This window comes from Dendropsophus ebraccatus, chromosome 9 (genome assembly GCF_027789765.1).
Source record: "Dendropsophus ebraccatus isolate aDenEbr1 chromosome 9, aDenEbr1.pat, whole genome shotgun sequence".
Taxonomy (NCBI): Eukaryota; Metazoa; Chordata; class Amphibia; order Anura; family Hylidae; genus Dendropsophus; species Dendropsophus ebraccatus.
Window position 1 is genome coordinate 17,987,066 of NC_091462.1, and position 21,242 is coordinate 18,008,307.

The 21,242-nt window shown below is 41.9% G+C and overlaps 1 protein-coding gene across 1 annotated transcript in view; it reads left to right on the forward strand.

Annotated features, from left to right (window-relative positions):
• The window catches only part of ARHGAP15 (Rho GTPase activating protein 15), a 454,227-nt gene that overhangs the window by 289,496 nt on the left and 143,489 nt on the right, over window positions 1–21,242 (forward strand). The window contains exon 11 of the mRNA XM_069985075.1: window positions 10,808–10,906. Within this exon, the coding sequence (XP_069841176.1) occupies window positions 10,808–10,906 (99 nt within the window). The remainder of the gene's footprint in view (window positions 1–10,807; window positions 10,907–21,242) is intronic.

Here is a 21,242-nt window from a genome sequence, read left to right on the forward strand (position 1 = left end):
TTACAGAGGGGGATAAAAACAAAACAAAAAACAGACAGAAAAACAGCATGTGAACATAGCCTAAGGGTGAATGCTTCTTAAGGCTATGTTCACACTGCGTATGAGACCGGCCGTTCCGTGACCCAGCCGGGTCACGGAACAGCCGGTCTCTGCAAAGATCATCCGGCCGCAGTGTTCTGACGTGCGCCCGCAATTCACCGATGGCAACAACGGCCATACTTTTACGTAGTGTGAATATAGCCTAACAGTGAAACTTCTCTAATATCCTTGTCCCTTTCCTTCATTTTGTGCCCCATCCTTAAAGCAATCTTAAGTATGTGACTCACGGAAAGATTTATGGTCCAGTTAACTTTTAAACACATAGAAAATATTTACAAAATAAAGAACTCTTCAGTGTGGAATAGATTTTATGTAAAAGATAAGTAATGTGTAAATATATTGTCCCCGGTAAAAAATGGCGCTGTTTTTATAAGTCTGCCATTGACTATCTGTCTGGTGCTTGATGTATGTTGTACAGAACTCATGTAGACTTATGGTCCCAGCTGAACTCTCTATTCCAGCTCTGCAGCCAATTCACAAAGGCTACAGATGCCCCGAGATATTAAAATTGACTGTTCCTATGAACTCAGTGTGGGAGTTTTCAATGGTTTTAAATTGATAACAGCTGAATGAATGAGTGATGGTTGTGGAATATGGGCACAATGCTCAGACCCGGCTCCTGTGAACCAGCCGCTATGTATGGAAACTTTTGTTAAGTTAATGAATTACATTTCCTTTCAACCTATAAGCATATTCTAATGATTAGCGATTGTTTTTGGAAGCTCTAAAAATTCCGATTTCCCGGGATGGTTCTCAACAACATATTTTATTCCACTTGTTAGGATAAATTTGGGAGAAGAAGAATTTCTCTAGAGCGCAGACCTTCATTAATCAGATTTCCACTTTAAGGGGAAGTCATTGCCTTCTGTAGGAAAATAAACTATGATAGATAGATAGATAGATAGATAGATAGATAGATAGATAGATAGATAGATAGATAGATAGATAGATGATAGATAGATGATAGATAGATGATAGATAGATAGATAGATAGATAGATAGATAGATAGATAGATAGGAGATAGATAGATAGATAGATAGGAGATAGATAGGAGATAGATAGATAATAGATAGATAGATAGATAGATAGGAGATAGATAGATAGATGATAGATAGATAGATAGATAGATAGATGATAGATAGATAGATAGATAGATGATAGATAGATAGATAGATAGATAGATAGATAGATGATAGATAGATAGATAGATAGATAGATAGATAGATGATAGATAGATAGATAGATAGATGATAGATAGATGATAGATAGATAGATAGATAGATAGATAGATAGATGATTGATAGATAGATAGATAGATAGATAGATAGATAGATAGATGATTGATAGATAGATAGATAGATAGATAGATAATGATAGATAGATAGATAATGATAGATAGATAGATAGATAGATAGATAGATAGATAGATAGCAGGGAGCAGGAAGTCTTTGTAGCCAATAGCTGGAGAGCAGGAAGTGATGTCAGTAGAGGATAGTGGGAGGGTATTTCACCAACTTTTCCTGTACTGGCATATTTGTATAGAACCCCAGTAGGTTTATGTTTGGAGGTCAATATGTAAAATATTAATAGCCCCGTTTTATGGCTTGACCCCAGTAGGTTCTTCTTTGCCATCTTTGTCACTGAATATTTGTGAGGGTCAGAAGCAAGAATGGCTGGTTTAGTTGCTTACAGGAAGAGGTGCCAGCACCGACATAGGGCCACGAAAAGCATACTATTGATTTGGTTTTGACATGTTGGAGGGATTTGCCTAAATACTGATAGAAGTGGCAGAGGAGAGCAGAGAAAAGGTTACGGATAGTGCATTTTGGTTGTCAAGTAACCCTTTGATTGATCCATGATAACTGTTCGGTCTATGTCCCGTCCAAAAGTGGCAGAATGGTGCTTGTTCATCAGGAATCATTGGTTGGCTAAAGCCAAAAGGGGATTTGTGATGGTGTCCATGGGCTGAAGGTCCACAGTTGGCATGTTCACCATAGAAGAGTCAGGGAGGCCCAGTGAAAGTGTGATATGGATTCTTTCGAAAAAATGTATACTGGGTCACCTAGTGTGCTTTTCTGAGACCTTTTAGGACAAATTTGGCTGGATATCCCTCATCAAGTTCTGGAGAGCAGAAAGTGAGCTGACTTAAGGAGCTCTTGCAATTGTTGGCTATGCTAGTTTATCTGCAAAAGAGACTAGCTTGCAGAACTCTGTACATTGTCATCCCTAAGGAGTCTGCTAGGGCTGTGACAGATGTCAGCCTGGAAGACATTCTAGATGGGTATGGTGGTTCTAGACTAGACTTGACACCTGTTATTCTAGATCACAGGTGTCAAACTCACGGCCCTCCAGCTTTTGCAAAACTACAATTCCCATCATGCCTGGACAGCCAAAGCTAAATCTTTACTGTACAGGGGGATGTTCAGCATGGACCAATCAGGAAGTGAGAATCACAGAGCTGTGCAGGAGGACAGTGGCAGAAACTTTTCTATACAGCAGTCTGAATGGCTGTGTGTGAGTTCAGGCACATTATAGCAGCAGTGTGTATAACTGAGTGTGAGTGCAGGCAAACAATACAGCAGTGTGTATAGCTAAGTGTAAGTGCAGGCACATTGTAGCAGCAGTGTGTACAGCTGAGTGTGAGTACAGGCACATTGTAGCAGCAGTGTATATAGCTGAGAGTAAGTGCAGGCACATTATAGCAGCAGTGCGTATAGCTGAGTTGGAGTATAGCAGCAGTGTGTATAGGTGAGTGTGAGTGCCGGCACAGTATAGCAGCAGTGTGTATAACTGAGTGAGCGGTTACAGCTATGAAGAGATTACCTCCACAGTTCTGTCCCCTTATGTAAGCTCCAGCCTGAAGTGGATCTGCCATCATTTGGAAGGTGAGGGAGAGTTCCTGGGTCAGAGTACAGGGCTGTAGACCCCACTATACAAACCATGTCCCTCCACCACTCCCCCTCCTAACCAGTACTGGGAGCTCTTAAACCAAGTCACAATTTTGAAAAACTGTGAGCTCTTCTTGCAAAGCGCTCTCAATCCAAGTTACTCTTAAACCAAGGTACCGCTGTATTAAAGAAATTGAGTGGATCCTGGTATGTTACATGACCCTACAAATTACAGATATATATTTCTGGAGGAGACCTGTTTTGCATCTAAATCGTAGCTGTAGATCATGTTCTTCGAATGTTTTTCACTTAAACCTTCCAGATCCCATAGGACGGGAATAGGCACAATAGTCACATGACAACTAATAATTTTAGAACCAAAACTGAGCAATTTCGGCTTCATCCTGCCAGCCGACGTGAATACCCATCATGCTCCTAGCACTTGCAGAATCTCACATCAGCATCACAGTCATTAACCTGCTTGCACTAAATAACCACCCCCAATAATTTGACATATTTATAGAAGCTAACACAATTAACATTACAGTCACCTTTCCATAATTTGTCACAATATGCCGCATCCAACCAAAGGGGCGAACACGCTCATTTTGGAAATGGTGAGATCTCAACTGATGTACCGATATATTCTAAAGGCAAGCAACATGTCAAGCGGAGGATGCGAGCAAAAATAATTTCATGCTAAACTGTAATTCATTATTTAAATGTGATTAGACAATTAGCAGGTGGGGAGGCAGGCGGATCATACATCCTTCATACAGGGTGATATGTCATTAAAAATAGCAACAAACAGGAATCGCCAACTTCTCACCTACAGCAGCTTTATTGAAAAACATTCATTTAAGGCGCACGGAAAGGCACCGATGTGCCTGAGATTTATATTAGATTTAATTAGCATGTATTTCCACATCTTGACATGCAAGCAAGAGGTGTTTATGAATAATTACTATGTTAAGATCAGAAATTAGTGCGGGGAGATGGTGACACACAGGTAGAGAGCAGCTTACAGCTCGCCTAGGAGGGAAAATAGACATTTACATGGTTTTTTTGTTTGTTTGTTTTGTTTTCTTCTTTTGTAGATGTCTTTTATTTTTGGACGTGTATACATTTATTTCGACGTTCTGTTGCAGGGGAGTTTAACCCCTCAAAAATGCAGCCATTTTTTTTTTTTACCTCTTTTTTTTCCTCCTAGATTACCTCTATTAACGGAGCCATGTGTATTTTTTTGTTTTTTGTTTGTAATTTTATCACCTGAGGCCTTGTTCACACAACAAAAATTTTGTATTAATCATGGCCGTAGTTGCTGATTCGCAACAGCGGCCGTGATTAAGACAAAATTTACGTGCACTGCATTCTGACATGTCAGTTTTGTGCGGCCGCTATTCATTGAATAGCGGCTGCACAAGCCCGACAGGTCACACAATGGAGAGTGCAGCTCCGGCCATACTCTCCATTGTTAGCTATGGGGAATTGTGATGCTGGTGCACGCAGGGGCGCCAGCATCCCAATTCAGCACAAGTGAACAACACCCTGGCCGGTACTGCAGTTCTATGACACGGCGTGGGAACCCGGCCTAATAGTAGTAGAGCAACTAACAGATAATTATTTGTTGAGGGTAAATGGAAAAATAAAGATGGCTGTCATTTTTTGACAGTGTGTGAACATAGCCTATAAATGGTGAGCGTGATTTTTATGCCTGTACTTAATTACAGTGGGGGGTTTTTGACTGTGTGGCACTGATAGTTTATTCCCTATAGAGCTCTTCCCCCTCCCCTCTCTCCCCTGCCACTGTTACCATGTTCTAACTGCAGCAGGGGATAGTGGAGAGGGGACAGACCTAGGGACCTCAGATTATGGTATCATTATGATCCTATAAGCTGAAGTCTAAAATGACCTTGGCATTGAGGAATCAATGACCCATAGTCTTGAAAGGGTTAAAATGACGTCCGTCATTTCGCTGTTTTGCCTTCTGTCAGTGCAGGGATAGCTGTTGGTACATTATTCTTGTTCAGGTGGACTGGTTGTGCTTTGTCTTTAAAGCGACTCTGTACCCACAATCTGACCCCCCCAAACCACTTGTACCTTCGGATAGCTGCTTTTAATCCAAGATCTGTCCTGGAGTCCGTTCGGCAGGGAATGCAGTTATTGTCATAAAAACAACTTTTAATCCTGCAGCGCTGTGTCTATCGGCCGGGCTTACATTTGTATATGCATTAGGCTGGCACACCCTCTCTGTCCTTCCTCCCCACCCTCCTCATCTTTAGGAATTCTCCAGGCAGATTGCTTCCTATTCCCCACCTGTGTGTACAATGAACATGAGCTGGATCGTTAATACACCTGTGCAAAGCTCAAACAGCAGTAAATGTTCCTGGATCATTCCTAATGATGAGGAGGGTGGGGAGGAAGGACGGAGAGGTGGTGCCAGCCTAATGCATATACAAATGTAAGCCCCGGCCGTTAGACACAGCACTGCAGGATTATAAGTTGTTTTTATGACAATAACTGCATCACCTGCTGAACGGACCCCAGAACAGATCTTGGATTAAAAGCAGCTATCCGAATGTACAAGTGGTTGGGGGGGGGGGCAGATTGTGGGTACAGAGTCGCTTTAATTAAAAAGTCCATTGAAAGAACGGTGAAAAAAGAAAAACTGTGTGTGAATAACAAAAAAACAATGTCCGCTGTTTGCAATAGACATCCGAACATAATTGACATGATCATTATTTTGACATCTGAGCAGAAAACATTTGTTGTTTTATAAACTGTATGCATTGAACGTTCATCATCCCATTGACTTCAATGCATTGCATTGAAGTCAATTAAATCGCCTTTTTTTTACGTTGTGTGAACATAGCCTAATAGTAGTAGAACACCTAACAGATAATTTTATTTGTGGAGGGTAAATGGAAAAATAAAAATGGCCGTCATTTCGACAGTGTGTGAACATAGCCTATAAATGGTGAGCGTGATTTTTACACCTGTACTCAATTAGGTGTTTTTTTCGAATGTGTGCACACTATGGGGGAGATTTATCAAAGGGTGTAAAATTTAGACTGGTGCAAAGTTTGCACAAGTCTAAATTTTACACCCTTTGATAAATCTCCCCCTTATTGTTAATTCCCTTTACACTTCAAAAGAGACTGAAAACAACAGCTAATAATTTAATAAAAAAACAATGTGTGAATATTGCTTATTACATTCAAAATATGACCTTATTCTTCACTCATTTACGGCCATATTTAGCAATTTGCAATTTTTTACCCCCCCCACCCCCACACACACACACACACACACAATTTTTATTTATGCTTATATGGTATACTGCAATACAGTGCAGTGAACTATCAAACTGACAATTCTATTACATGATGCCTGTGGCACAGTGTAATAGGAACCTCATCATAGCAGCCACATAGAGCTTCACACCTGGGTCACAGCATCTCCAAAACAACAGGTCTTGTAGGTATTACTGGTGAACTGGAGTCAGGTCACAACGTCCAAAGTTGATTGCTGCATGTGGTGAGTGCAGGCTATCAGAGCCTGTGCATCTAGCTTCTAGCTGTTGACAACCCCTGTTGTGCTCTAACTAGAGATCAAGCACCTTTGATGATGTCACCAAAGGTACTTAAGCTTAGAGCTGCCCCCTCTGTACTGGTCCAAACCAGGCTGAAGATATTATGCCTGGCTAAGCTCTGCACCCACATAAACCTTCCTGCACATAGAAATTCTCCTGTAAAGATGGCAGATGACCTCATCACTGGACAAAACATAATGTATATTCACATAAGATAATCTAAAATACCAGGCCATAAAATAACATATCATTGTACAATATATGATACAAAAAATACAGCAAAAAAGCAACATAAAATTATATGTTTTACATAACAATTTATCACATACCTTTCTAATTTTAACAACTACTCTCCTTATTTATAAGACACAGACACAAAGCAGTACTATGCTGAGCATGTTTATTCACTCACATCTGTCCCTGCCCCAGTGGAGCTTGCAATCTAATTTTCCTACCACAGGCGCAAAATATAAGCACCCACCAGGGACCGTTTAATCGGAGGCCAATTAACCTACCAGTATGTTACTAGACTGTAGGAGGGAAGCGCAGCACCTGGAGGTAACGGATACAGACATGGAGAGAATACGCATATTCCATGTAGACCGTGTCCTGATTGGATTCAAACCCAGAACGTCAGCTCTAAGGCAGCAATAGTAACCAGTACGCCACCATGTTTGCCACAATATGAAGGATCTAGATGGCAGGCCTCCAAAAAAAGAATTCGAGGTCAGAAATATTTTGACGTCTAAAGAAGAGATAATGGAAAAAAAATTAATAAAGACATATAATATAACAACATAACATTTTGCTTAAAGGAGAGGTCCGGCCGGAACCATTTTTTTAGCATGTGCTGGGAAGGATAAAAGAAATAACATGGTTTTACCCTACCAATCCCCCCAATCCAACGGCTTCAAGAACCCCCCCCCCCCCCCCCCCCCCCCGTGCATGCACTCTTCCTAGTCCAGGTCCACTCATCCAGTCAGTGGTCGTAGTGGGGTAGTGGGGCCTCACACGTCATGACCCAGGTCCCCGCTCAGACCAGGAATAAGCCGGAGCACCGGGGACTGGAGCAGATAGGGGGTACCTAGCTGATCAGTGGGGTCCAACCACTGGAGCCTCCACCTATTTGAGGAATGGAAGCTCATTGTCCCTCAAGTGAATGGCCACTGCTTGGCCACTGCTCCATTTATTCTCTATTGAGCTTCTGAACATTTTAAAGTGCTGAACTCAGCTATGTTTGGAATTATTGTAGACGGTAAATAGAATGGTTGCCGAACATGCCGGTTGTGGTTCTATTCTCTCAGGAGACAAAAGACTTCCATTTCCCTGATGTGTGGGGTACAAGTGGTTGAACGCTCACCAATCTCCTATTCTGTGGACAGGAGATAGCATTTAATCTTGGGATGACCCATGTAGACTACTTATGTAGAACGCTACAGTCTGCTGTCCTGGCACCCTACTTAAACAGATACTTTATTCTTAAAAAGGTATGCAACTTTCACATATATTTTTTGTCTAATTTTCTCAATGTTTTTAGGAATGCTGCTTGAAGTTTTGGATTTGGTAACTTCCTTTTTACTTCCAGGGGATGAAATTCTATCCTGGTCTTGTGGTGAACACAAGTGATGAGCAGACTTACCGAACGCTCTGCTTCTTCCATACCCCAACGTTCAGCCTTTCACTACCAGTGGCTGGAGAAGTTGTGGACCTAGGTAGTCATGGAAAACATGGATATAGCCTATGGTCCATGGTTGTATTCATGTTTTCCAGGACTCCTTAGTGCTGCATCCAACTTCTTCAAGAATAGGGAGTCAAATACTGAACGTTTGGGTTCAGAATAACCTTAAACGTTCTTATAAATGTCACATGGTTGGTGTAGGGCTCTGATTGTGCATTTCGGCACAGGAGCTTCAAGTTGCGCCTCTGAATGTGAAGAATTTATAAAATGTATAATAGAAAGCTACATATAATTTTCCATTATACAGCAAATAGATTCCTATTAAGCAGAATGCTGACTATGATATCTGTCTGCCAGAAAAGGAAGCCAAGGCAAGACCTGAAATGTATTTTACCGTTTCTCAAAAATCTTGCGTTCCTGTGTTTTAACCCAATATCAGACCATTAAAGTGTTACTGGGCTTGGTGGTTTCTTTATCTACTGTATGTAACTTTGTGGCACACATCATTTTTCTGCTAGTGTAAGGCCAAGTTCACACTGTGTATTTTTCATAAAACAACGGCCAATTACACTACAGCCTATAGAATCACGGCACTAGTGTGTACACACTGTATACACTATGGCCGGGATTCCTTGCAGCCACACAGAAAACTGACATGTCTACTTTGTGCGGTTACATGAAATAGACTGTTCTCTTTAGCCAATTGGAGTGCAGGCACACCCGAATGTCTCCGCATTCCAATTAAGATGAAGGCGGTACTGCAGGATCGGCCGGGGGGACCTTTTCAGACAGCGGCCGTTCTGTGACACGGCCATGCTAATTTACACTTGCTAATTTACCATGTCTCACTGTCCAAAACCCTGTACATAGCTCACGCTTCATCCACATGCAGTGCACCACCCTCTTCCCATTTTCTTAGAGTGTGCGGCACAGACAGCTAAAATTGTGAACTTTTTGTACAAACCAGAGGCATGCACAGAGACTTTCCACCCACCGAAAGTTTCAAATTTTTTTTTTATTTGGCCAAGCCAGGAGTTTATGGGAAAAAAATAAGACTTTTTGATATCTGTGCATAGCTTTAAAAATTATAAATTCCCCCTCCCCCTCCCGGTTTCTGCTGACCCCAAGAACACTTTAATAATAAATAAATAAATAATAATAAAAAGCAAAACACTGTGTTTTGTAGACTATAGACTTATAATTAACAAGCATGCTCGGTCAATGGAGCGCCTTTTAAGGATCGTTTGCCCGTTGGTTATATCTCCAGGCTGCCGTCCAGTTTTAGAAAAGATCATCCCGGCCGGTACTGCAGTATCAGCCGGATGATCTTCAGCGCCGGCTGCAGCGTTCTAATGCGGGCGCATCAGTACGGGCCCGCTTCAGAATTCCCCACAGCACACAATGGAGCGTGCGGCCGGAGCTGCACGCTCCTTTGTGAGAACTAAGTGGGTTTTCTGAGGCGCTATTCACTGAATAGCGGCCACAGAAAACTGACATGTCACTTTTCTATGGCGCCTCTAGGGATCCCGGCTGGAGTGTATACTATGTGCATACACTCTGGCCGGGATTCCCTCAGCCTGCAGCACTACGTAAGTACCGCAGAAATCATGGCCATTGTAACAACAATCGTGATTTCTGCAGAACTTACGTAGTGTGAACATAGCCATAGCCTAATGGTGCATTCACACTGAGGAATCTGCACAGAGAAGTTCCTGTGGGTTCCGTCGCTCACCCCGCTTACATCTCTGCCTGTCCTATAGATTCCATTTTTTGGTCAGGCGGATTCCACCGTCCGCCCAAAAAATTGACGTGTTTGGGCGGACAGTGGAATCCTCCTGATTCTCCATGGAATGGAGTCTATATGAGATGGAGAGATGCAAATAGGAGCGTGCGGGGGGCGAACGGCGGAATCCGCAAGAATTCCGTAGTCTCAACACGCCCTTAGGTTATGTTCACACTACGTAAGTTTCGTTATAATCACGGCCGTTGTTGCTGATTTGCAACAATGGCCGGGATTACTATGGAATTTACATAGTGCTGCCGTCTATGGAATCCCGGCCGGAGTGTATACACATGGTATACACTCCCACTGGGATCCCTAGCACGTCACGTCAGTTTTCTGCGGACGCTATTCATTAAATAGCGGCAGCAGGAGACATGTCAGCGCACATAATGGAGCATGCGGCTCCTGCGAGCGTGCAGGGGCGAATAAGGATGCGGGCGCATCAGTGTTCATTCTCAATTCATCAGAAATAAAGATCATCCGGCTTATACTGCAGTACCAGCCGGGAAGATCTTCTCTGACAACGGCCGTTCCGTGACCTGGCCGGGTCACGGAACAGCCGGTGTCTTATGCCATTTGAACATGGCCTTAGCCAGGGAAGGGGAATCTTTGGCCCTCCAGCTGTTGCGAAAACTACAACTCCTATCATGCCTGGACAGCCTTCAGCTGGAGTTCCCGAGGTTCCCAATCCCTCCTGTAAATTTATCATTCTTGGAAAAAAAAAAATTCTCTTCTCACCCCAGAATCTTTTTTCCTTTCTGACCAGATCAAGTGTTCGGCTGTCACCTCGAGAGTCTCTGCAAGCGCGAGAACGCCACAGTTCCTCACTTTGTGCGGATGTGCATAGAAGCTGTGGAAAAACGAGGTATGTGGCATCACAGGAGACGACTTTATCCTATTACCAGCGGAAATCATCACACTCCATGTTTGCTCCACAAGGGTGAATTAATAAACTGAAGCACTTAGAGGAGTTGTCACCTCCTTTCCCAATGATTTAGCAATACATGCATATGTTTTACAGGCCCTAAGGCCTCCTTTACCAAGCCAATTTTAAAGGCATCGCTCCATGTCTAGTAATGAATAATCCAGTTTCATATGGTGTCAGTATATTATATTATATTTAATGTCATTTTAACACAAAGCAATAGCAATCATTTCCTAGTATATGTCCATAGTAAACTGTTCATGATCCACAGTGTCCGTTTTTCATGGGAAAAAGTCTATTCACGACTATAAATGTAAAAATCGAAAGTTTTTTCTGGAAAGATTTAAAGGAGTACTTGCAAAACATTTTTTTTCTTTCAAATCAACTGATGTCAAAAATATAGATTTGTAATTTACTTCTGTTTAAAAATATTAAGTCTTCCAGTACTTATCAGCTGCTTTATGTTTTGCAGGAAGTAGTGTATTCTTTCCAGTCTGACACAGTGCTCTCTGCTGCCACCTCTGTCCTTATTGGAAACTGTCCAGATCAGGAGAGGTTTTCTATGGGAATTTGCTACTGCTCTGGACAGTTCCTGACATGGACAGAGGTGGCAGCAGAGAGCACTGTGTCAGACTGGAAAGAGTACTCCACTTCCTACAGGAGACACAGCAGCTGATAAGTAATGGAAGACTTGAGATTTTTAAATAGAAGTAAATTTCAAATCTATATAACATTCTGACACCAGTTAATTTAAAAGAAAAGTATTTTACTAGAGTACCCCTTTAACAGAGAGAATGTCCAGAAGCCGTAATGCTCATTTTGCCCTTGGTATAGCTATAATTAGTAAAACCAATCTATAAAACACAGATTTACAGCTGATTTATGTTTAACCCTTGATGGTGAACAGCATAAGGAGATAATAAATTGAGAGGAAGGGGTTAACATGCAGTTCTTATCTCAGCTCTTGTCGGTGCAGTCTCTCCTTTTATGACCTCACAGATCTCAGTATACTGCTTAGTTTTGGGGAAGTCAGACATAAGCAGTCAACCTTATAGAGGTAAGGGAGGTCTCTGGGACTGGTCATAGTTGGACCCCCTGCAGCCCCTGTAGATACACCACTGACTATGGAAAATTAAGCCTTAAAGGAGAAGTCAGGCGAAGATTTTTATTAAAGTATTGTATTGCCCCCCAAAAATTATGCAAATCACGAATATAAACATGGTGATGTCACTTCCTGGATAACATGGTGATGTCACTTCCTGGATAACATGGTAAAATCACTTCCTGGATAACATGGTGATGTCACGGCCCGACTCCCAGAGCTGTGCGGGCTGTGGCTGCTGGAGAGGATGATGGCAGGGGGACGTTGAGGGACACAGGGCAATGGAGGGGCACTGAGCATCCCTCTGCCATCATCCTCTCCAGCAGCCACAGCCCGCACAGCTCTGGGAGTTGGGCCGTGACATAACCATGTTATCCAGGAAGTGACATCACCATGTTATCCAGGAAGTGATTTTACCATGTTATCCAGGAAGTGACATCACCATGTTATCCAGGAAGTGACATCACCATGTTATCCAGGAAGTGACTTTACCATGTTATCCAGGAAGTGACATCACCATGTTGTCCAGGAAGTGACATCACCATGTTATCCAGGAAGTGACATCACCATGTTATCCAGGAAGTGAAGCCTTGATGCAGTAGTAAGTGCAGGGAAAAAAAGCACTTTATAAGCATTTCCCTTAATAAGTGGATATTGGTGATTTGTATAACTTTTGGGAGGCAATACAATAGTTTAATAAAAATTTTCGTCTGACTTCTCCTTTCATAATCCTATTATGGTGATAATGAGGGCCTCCCAGACAGCTGTGTCTGGGAGGATTGGATCCCTGGTTGAGGGTTGAGCCTCTGGACTTTATTTATAGACGTAAATGCTTATTGCTACGTATTTCACCATTTTTCAGGGAATTCTATATTTTCCGACTTGCGTTAATACAGTAATGTTGTTTAGTTAAAACCTTGTTCCTAAGACTTGGCGTGGGCTATTGGACTAGACATGGAGCATGTGAAGATTGACTATAATATTTATGTAAGCTCCTGATGACATTTCATGCTGACGAGAGAGCGTGTGGAGGTGCCAGAAGCGCCTGAGGAAGGTTAGGGTTCAGGAGAACTGAAACGTTCCTGGTAACGGACCTCGTTCAGCCGAATGTCTCTGACACTCTGGTGTCATGGGAAAAAGTTACTTCTCAACTATGGGAATACATTGTGTTTAAAAATAATATCTGATGCGCTTGTTAGATGATCTGATGTGAGAAAATTCAGAAGAAACGGATGATCTTGGTCTGGTCAAATAAAATGGAATTTTAGGGATCACTGGTTGAGTTTCACAGATTTGTTAAATTCCCATATTTAACTTCACATAAAGTTAAGTGTCAGCCCCGACCCTCAACATGACAAGTCAAGGATCAGAAGATGGTTCCATGGCTTATATCTCTCAGGTATTTACGGGTCCACCTAAGCCATACATATGATGCCAATGTTCTTTGATCATACCTGGTTAATAAGAACCTGAAAGCATGATGATATAGCTGATAACTATGGCTTTATGTAAATACAACTTTAGGTTTGTGGAAGTTACATGGAATTGGAAGAAAGTATATAGACTTAGTATAATCAATATTTCTTCAGAAATTTTCTAGACACGATGGAACACAAATAACATGTATATTCATACTCACTTTATGAAATTGTGTACGTTCCAATCCATTAAAATTCAGAGGCCCCTAATAGGTTTCTTTGCCTGTCAATCATCCCCGCACTGCGGCTGACAGGCTGAGAGCCATGACTAGTCACAGGCAGCTCCCCACCTAGATGACTAGTTATCGCCCCTATCCCAGCCTTGCGCAGTGGAATAAAATTACTTTTTCCCCAATGTAAAGCTACCACCGCAGACGTGGCTGGTAGCTTCAGGGAGCTGCACAGTAGATCTGTACTGTGCACCTGGGAACCATATCAGCACAATCCTGCTTATTGGTTCCTTTCAACATATTTAAAGGTGTTTTTTTGATCATGTCCCCCCTTTTCCTTCTTTCCTCCAGGCAATACAAATTTAGATCCACCATTTTTGTAGTCCGTCTTTGGAACCATTCTATTTTATCAATATTCTGTAGGTGAGGTCTCCAAGACTGGACACAGTATTCCAGATGTGATGTCACTAGAGCTCTATACAGCAGGATCACAATCTCCCTCTTCCTACTGGTTGTAACTCTAGCTATATAGCCCAGAATACAGCCCAGCATACCATTATATATATTAAGCCCAGCATAGCATTCGCTTTCCCTTTCGCCTGGTTGCACTCGTGACTGAAGTTTGAGAAATCACTTCCTCTAAATCCTTCTCTTCTGAATTCTTCACTAACACAGAACTGCCAATATGATACTTGCATAAAGGATTCCTCCTCCGCAAGTGTATTATTTTCCATTTGGAAACATTGAACTTCAATTTCCATTGTTTGGACCACTTACCTGTTTGACACTACCCGTACCTACCAAACTTTACAAACATATTAAAAAGAACAGACCCTTGTAGCCACCACTTGTAACCAGGCTCTGCTAAGAATATACACCATTAACAACCACCTGCCTGCTTCTCCGGCTCCCGGCTCCCTGACATCCCGGTTAGCCAATCAATGGCTATGGTGGGCGTACTGATTGGCTGCCCACTGATGAGCGGGATGCCAAGGAGTCGGGAGTGGGAGAAGCTGGGTGGAGCACAGATGGGTAATGTATTAGCTCAGCAGCTGGTGGGTTAAGTGGGCAGCGGCTACACTCCCACTTGAATGTAGAGCCGTAGGGAATGACACTACAAAGTATTGCAGTGGATTTCGCTACGGACCTTGCAGCGGATTTCACGGACAGTACGTTTAAAGCTATCCTAACAGCAAATTAACACATGGTTGTGCAACATAATGTAATGTGGCCATATGCTTCACCCAATCATACAAATCATTAGAAGGATGAGAAGAATAAGTATATAATAGCAAATTGGTTACATCACTGAGCAAAAATAAATATCCCACACTCCTCAATCCTCCCTGCATTGAACAATGCGCTAAATTTAACTGAATCACATTGGAGTTGGGTCTAAATATAATGCGCTCAGCTCTCTTTATTCAGGGACATTTGCATCAAATAGCAGAACGTGTTATATATGCAAATTATACTGTACACTGGTTCTGACACAATTGTCTATGGATACAACAAATTGTGATAAAGTGTGAATAAAATCCATTTGCATCTTAGCATATTCAATTTGAAGCCGGTCTCATTTGCATCAATGTTTAAATTAGCCGCAAAGTTGCAATAACTATTCACCTTCCTTAAAGGGCCAATAAGCTGAAATAACAAGGTCAACAAAAGGCAATGTGGTGGGGGGAGGGTGGATTCACAGATGTGCACATACAGCTTATTATCCTATAGGTGTTCCATGGCCCAGGGTGCTGGATAATGGTACTGAACCAGCCAGTGGGCTCAGGTGTTTTAGGGCTACTTGTCATGGTGGCCAGGAGTGGTAACATCCACCCTCAGACACACGGGCAACCTGACCTTTGGAAGGACTAGTGTTAGATGCAGGGTGCAATGACAGAGATCACAGAGTACCATTTTAAACAATGCTTAACTTTACTTGAACTTATTTTCAGCGCAATACAAAAAGGTAAGGAGGAGATAAGCGCTGGATAGGAGAACTCTTGCCTAATTAGAAAGTACTCCTAGGGCTGTCTGTGAAGTGAAACCTTGAAGAACTCCTCGTACTCAGATTTAGATAGCTTTTGCTTATCTGACCACCTACTGCCACTGAGTTTCAGTGACCGCCCTAAGAGGTAGTATGAGTCCCAGGTTTCTGTCTATGGTTGAAGCCAACTAGTAGTATCCTTCCAACTTAGTTGAGAGTAGTCAGTGTAGAGCGGCTAACTTGCATCTGTGCTTTACTGCGGATTAGCCCTTTTCTTTCCCTCTCCTTCTTAAGGAGGTTGACTGTCCTGAAATAAGGAATCCAGGGTGTGGGCAGGTGGTTACTCCAGTAAATCTGGTTACCCCTGGGTTAGGTTCAGCTGTGCATGACTGCTGTAGTCTCTGGCACTGAAAACAGGTGTTTACTCCCTCTTAGCTAGACCACAACCAACTCAACTTAGGAAGGAAGTGCTTAGTGTGAGATAGTGTGAAGCAGGCAAAACCTTCCTACTGTACATAACTGCAGCTGTGCACAAGGAGAGTGACACCTAGTTGCTGTAGTAGGGCAAAGCATCTACATGACCTAGCTGTGACACCTGATAGAACTACTTTTACCTGGGTGTGTGTAAATAAGAAAAAAACACGTAGTGGGACACTACAGGTGTACAGATACTATTGTGTATTGTTAGGTTATACTCAGAATGTACATACTTTGTTGCTCTATATGGCTGCAACTAAAAAGAGAAAATTAAATTAAAGATTGAATGTGACCTGTGACACGTGTGAACCAATTGGGTCAAACTAAGATTCAGGCAGAACTGAAACGTTTGCCTCTTGCCAGATTGCCAATCCAGGCCTGGAAGGTGGTTCAGTGACCCCTTACTTGCTAGGACGGGCAGTGTGCGCTGTAACATCAAGGTACATTTTCATTGCACAGTGACATCACCTTAAATATTATTCCTGTACAGTGACCCCCCTTTCCTGTGCAATTCATGTGTATAAACTTTACTGAGAACATGCCAGTACTGTGACATCACAGTGTGCACCATAGTCACATGACTATGTGCTTGATCTCTGCTTTGTGACATCACTATGCACATAATCCCACTTTGATTACATCGCTATGTCCATTAGCCCAGTAGCGTGACATCACTGTTTCTTATTCCCGACTGTGACGTCCCTATGTGAATTACTTCTACTTATTACAGAGAAAGAAAACAATAAAACTGGGGTGGTTATGGTAGAGCACAGCTCCAATCCATTGTTTTCTATGGAGTACCACAGCTGGTAGAGAGCACAACAACCAAGAAAAATAGGTATATTTTTTGAGAGTTCGAAATAATAATAAAACAACAACAATAGCAACAACAAAAACCTATGGGACCATAGCATCACAAAACCGCTTTTTGTACATCCCTTCTATTTATCATGTGAAATTTTTCCAAATGAATATTTTTAAAACAAAAAAATACGGGGGAAAAAAAAACACTTGCATTTCTTATATGGTCCTTCAGCTTTCACATTCTTCTATTAAAAGCTGACATTATTTAATAAGTGAAACAAAAGGCAAAGTCGTGGGATACACATAATAGTGCAAATTTGATTCCGTGCCCGAGATGTCAGCCTGGAGCCTAGGACTGCGCTTCAGGAATGAAAGAGGCCATTGGTCCCTTTCCTGAGAAGGGTCTCTGCACTTATTCCTTTATCTCTCGAATGTAATTCTTAGCAGCTGTTATGTATTTTTTACTGTCGTTTGTTTGACAGGATCCAGTTATAGGTTCCGATGTCTGTTTAAAGAAACAAAGCGGTTGTTGGCTTGAAAAGTCCCTCGCTGCTTGTGTGATCAGCTTGTTCCCAGGGTTTTACATAGGGTTTGCCAAGCAAAGGGACTGACCTTTTGTAGCAAACACTTTTTCATTTCTAAATGCTCACTTTGATTTTTGTTCCATTTTCATGCTCATTCCAAACTGTTTACAGCCCACGAAAATGACTGTGAATTATATGTTTATGTAATGGATTCCTTTTGTGGTCGCAGTGGAATGTTTACTTTCAGCAATTAGTTATCTTTGGTTAGATTACAGTGACCTGAAAAAAACAAATGACTAAAATTATTACCTTAACTACTTTGTTATGATGTTGTGTTTTAGCCGTGCTATTCACAGGAAGTCGGGGGAGCGCGCCTTGTACCCATAGACGTGCTCGGTCCTTATCTTCTGTGATGTGCTTAGCCTTTGCGGTCTGGGTTTTTTGTATATTGTATAGCAATTTGACATTATTTACTGGAAGTAAATGACTATACAAAGTTATAGGAGACCCCCCCCCCTTACCATAATATTTACTTGACAAAAAAAAATCAAAGGCGTCTTTGAGATTGTGCAGCCTCCTATTGTGATCTGCTGTACTACATTGTCCTTCCTTATATTTCAACCTATCCTGAGATATTACCAGCTTAGACATAAAGAAGATATTTTCTGATGCTTTATCCAAGTTCATATGTGCATGCGGCAAGATGAGTATCTTGCCTCAAGTGGCTGATTGACGAGTCCCTTAGTGGTGGCATGTAGTATGGAGTCTCTTCAACCCATTCACTCATCTCACTCATCTCTCATTTTCTGTACCACTGACTCTATTGACTGCAATGATCTGCAAATAACCAATCTATACAGATGGGAAATGCAAGACTGGGAATGCAGTAATTGTTAAGTAACTGTATGAATATTACAATATATAGAGGTGTACAGTACTAGAAACAGAAGATTGTCGGCAGAAAAAGACCACTTGGTCCAACTTGTCTGCCCTTTTAGTATTTCCTTTATTATTTTAGGAGAGATAATGTTTATCCCACTCAGTTTTATTATTATTATTAATTATTAGAGATGAGCGAACCTGGAGCATGCTCGAGTCGATCCGAACCCAAACTTTCGGCATTTGATTAGCGGTGGCTGCTGAAGTTGGATAAAGCCCTAAGGTTATGTGGAAAACATGGATATAGTCATTGGCTGTATCCATGTTTTCCAGACAACCTTAGAGCTTTATCCAAGTTCAGCAGCCACTGCTAATCAAATACCAAACGTTCAGGTTCGGATCGACTCATCTCTATTAATTATTTATTTATTTTTGTGTATTCTTTTGCATATTGTTTTATCTTTATTGTTAAAATAAATAAAAAGGTATTTCCTTCCTTATTATCCTAGAATACAGATATGTTTATCCCAGGCAGGTTTACCTTCAGTTACTGTAGATTTACCTATCACATCTGCTGGAAGTTTGGTCCAAGCATCTACTACTCTTTGAGTAAAGTATTATTTTTTTGTGTTGTTTCTGACCTTTCCCAAAACTAACACTTATATGCGTGTACTTTATATGCTGCATATTTTTTACATGCAAAAATTTTCAATGGATGCAGGGGGGAGCCTTTTCAGTTTTCACCTCTGGTAGCAGAGAAGCTAGTAGAATCTGGTCTGGTTCTGTCCGGAGATGTTTGTGCTATATATGACTCTTTTGCTAGCATGATGGTTGCAATATTTTACTTAATTAGAATTAATATCATGAGAAATTCGTGTTCATTACAAAATGTAAGGAGGGTGAGGGTGGACACATCTGTATGCTCCATGCTCCATTAGGTTCCATAGATGGGAGATACTCTGCCCCTTAGCAACTAAGCTTCTTGGATAAAATAGATTCATACATGTTAGTTCCACAATAGAGTGTGTGTGTGTGTGTGTGTGTGTGTGTGTGTGTGTGTGTGTGTGTAAAATTCAGAAAAAAGTCAGAAAATCACATTGAATCATTTTTAAATAATTAATTTGCATGTTATTACATGAAATAAGTATTTAATCATTGACCAACCAGCAAGAATTCTGTTTTTCAGACCTTTTAGCTTCTCTTACTTTGCGCTACATTACTGCATTACCTGTATTTGCATCTGTTTGAACTTGTTTGGTATAAAAAAAAAAAAACAAACACCTAGCCACACAATCAATCACAATCCATCCTCTCTACCATGGCCAAGACCGAAGAGCTGTCTAAGGACACTAATGATAAAATTGTAGACCTGCACACGGTTGTGATGGGCTAGGGGAAAAAATGCAATCAGCTGGATGGGAAGGCAATAGTGATGAACAAGTACTAAAATGCTCGGGTGCTCGTTACTCGAGACGAATATCTCCCGATACTCGAGTGCTCGTTTCGAGTAACAAACCCCATTGAAGTCAATGGGAAACTCGAGCATTTTTGCAGGGGACCCAGGTTCGGTAGAGGGAAGGTCATGTGAAAACCTGTGAACCTCAGAATGATGGAAACACCACGGAAATTGACAGGAAACAGCAGGGGCAGCATGTATAAATGCCTCTGAGGCTGCCTAATGGCACCAGTATGCCAAATTCTGGGAAACAGCTGTGGGATACAATCTGTTGATGGCTGCACCTATACATACTCTGTGACACCCCCTTTACACTGTGCAAGCAGTAGTGAACTTAGATATGCCTTGCGTAAGAAATACAGAAATCAAAAAATATAGTAGAGGGCCCACTAGTTTTTAGGGGGCTGTGGGATACAATCTGTTGGTGGCTGCACCTATACACACTCTGTGACACCCCCTTTTCACTGTGGAAGCAGTAGTGAACTTAGCTATGCCTTGCGTAAGAAATACAGAAATCTGGAAATATAGTAGAGGGCCCAATAAAATAGTACTGAGCACTTCTTAGCAGTCTGTATGCAACACCTAATGTCCCCTTTCTGCCAGCATCAAATCACCACAGTGTGCTGCTGAAATCGTGGTAGCTGCACTGCAAGTCCCAGCCAGCAGTCTGTAGTAATACAATTTAAAAACAATTTGAAGCCCTTACAAGGGCTGTTTGGTTGTTTCTCTAGTATTCTCTGCCTACTGGAACGCTAATTCCCTCCCTAACGCTCTCCCTGACCAGCAGCAGCTCTGTCCCTGATCTCTTCCAGCATGCATGTGAGCCGAGCCTCGGCGGCCAAGATTTTTATATGGCAGGGTCATCTGATCTGGCCAACCAATCGCTGCTATCGACATGTATGGGTCCCACATGATCGCAGGATATACCAAAGAGTTTATTGGCTGAGAAAAAGCGCCAAAACTTACAGGAAACGGATGATGAGATTTTCTCAAGTATCGCGAGATGCTCGTCCGAGTAACAAGTACCATTGAGTACCCTAATACTCGAACGAGTACCAAGCTCGGACCAGCATGCCCGCTCATCACTAGAAGGCAACAACTGTTACCTTCTGTTTAATTATTAGTAAATGGAAGAAACACAAGATCGCTGTCAAACTTCCTCGGTCTGGGGCTTCATGCAAGATCTAGCTTCATGGGGTAAGAATAATTTTGAAAAAGGTCAGGAATCAGGTCAGAACTTACAGTGGAGGACCTGGTTAATAACCAGAAAAGTGCTTGGACCACAGTCCTAAAGATTACTGTTAGTAACACACTCTGCCGTCATGGATTAAAACCTGCAGGCCAAGCAAGGTCTCTTTCTCCCACCAGCACATGTCCGGGCCTGTTTTAAGTTTGCCAATAA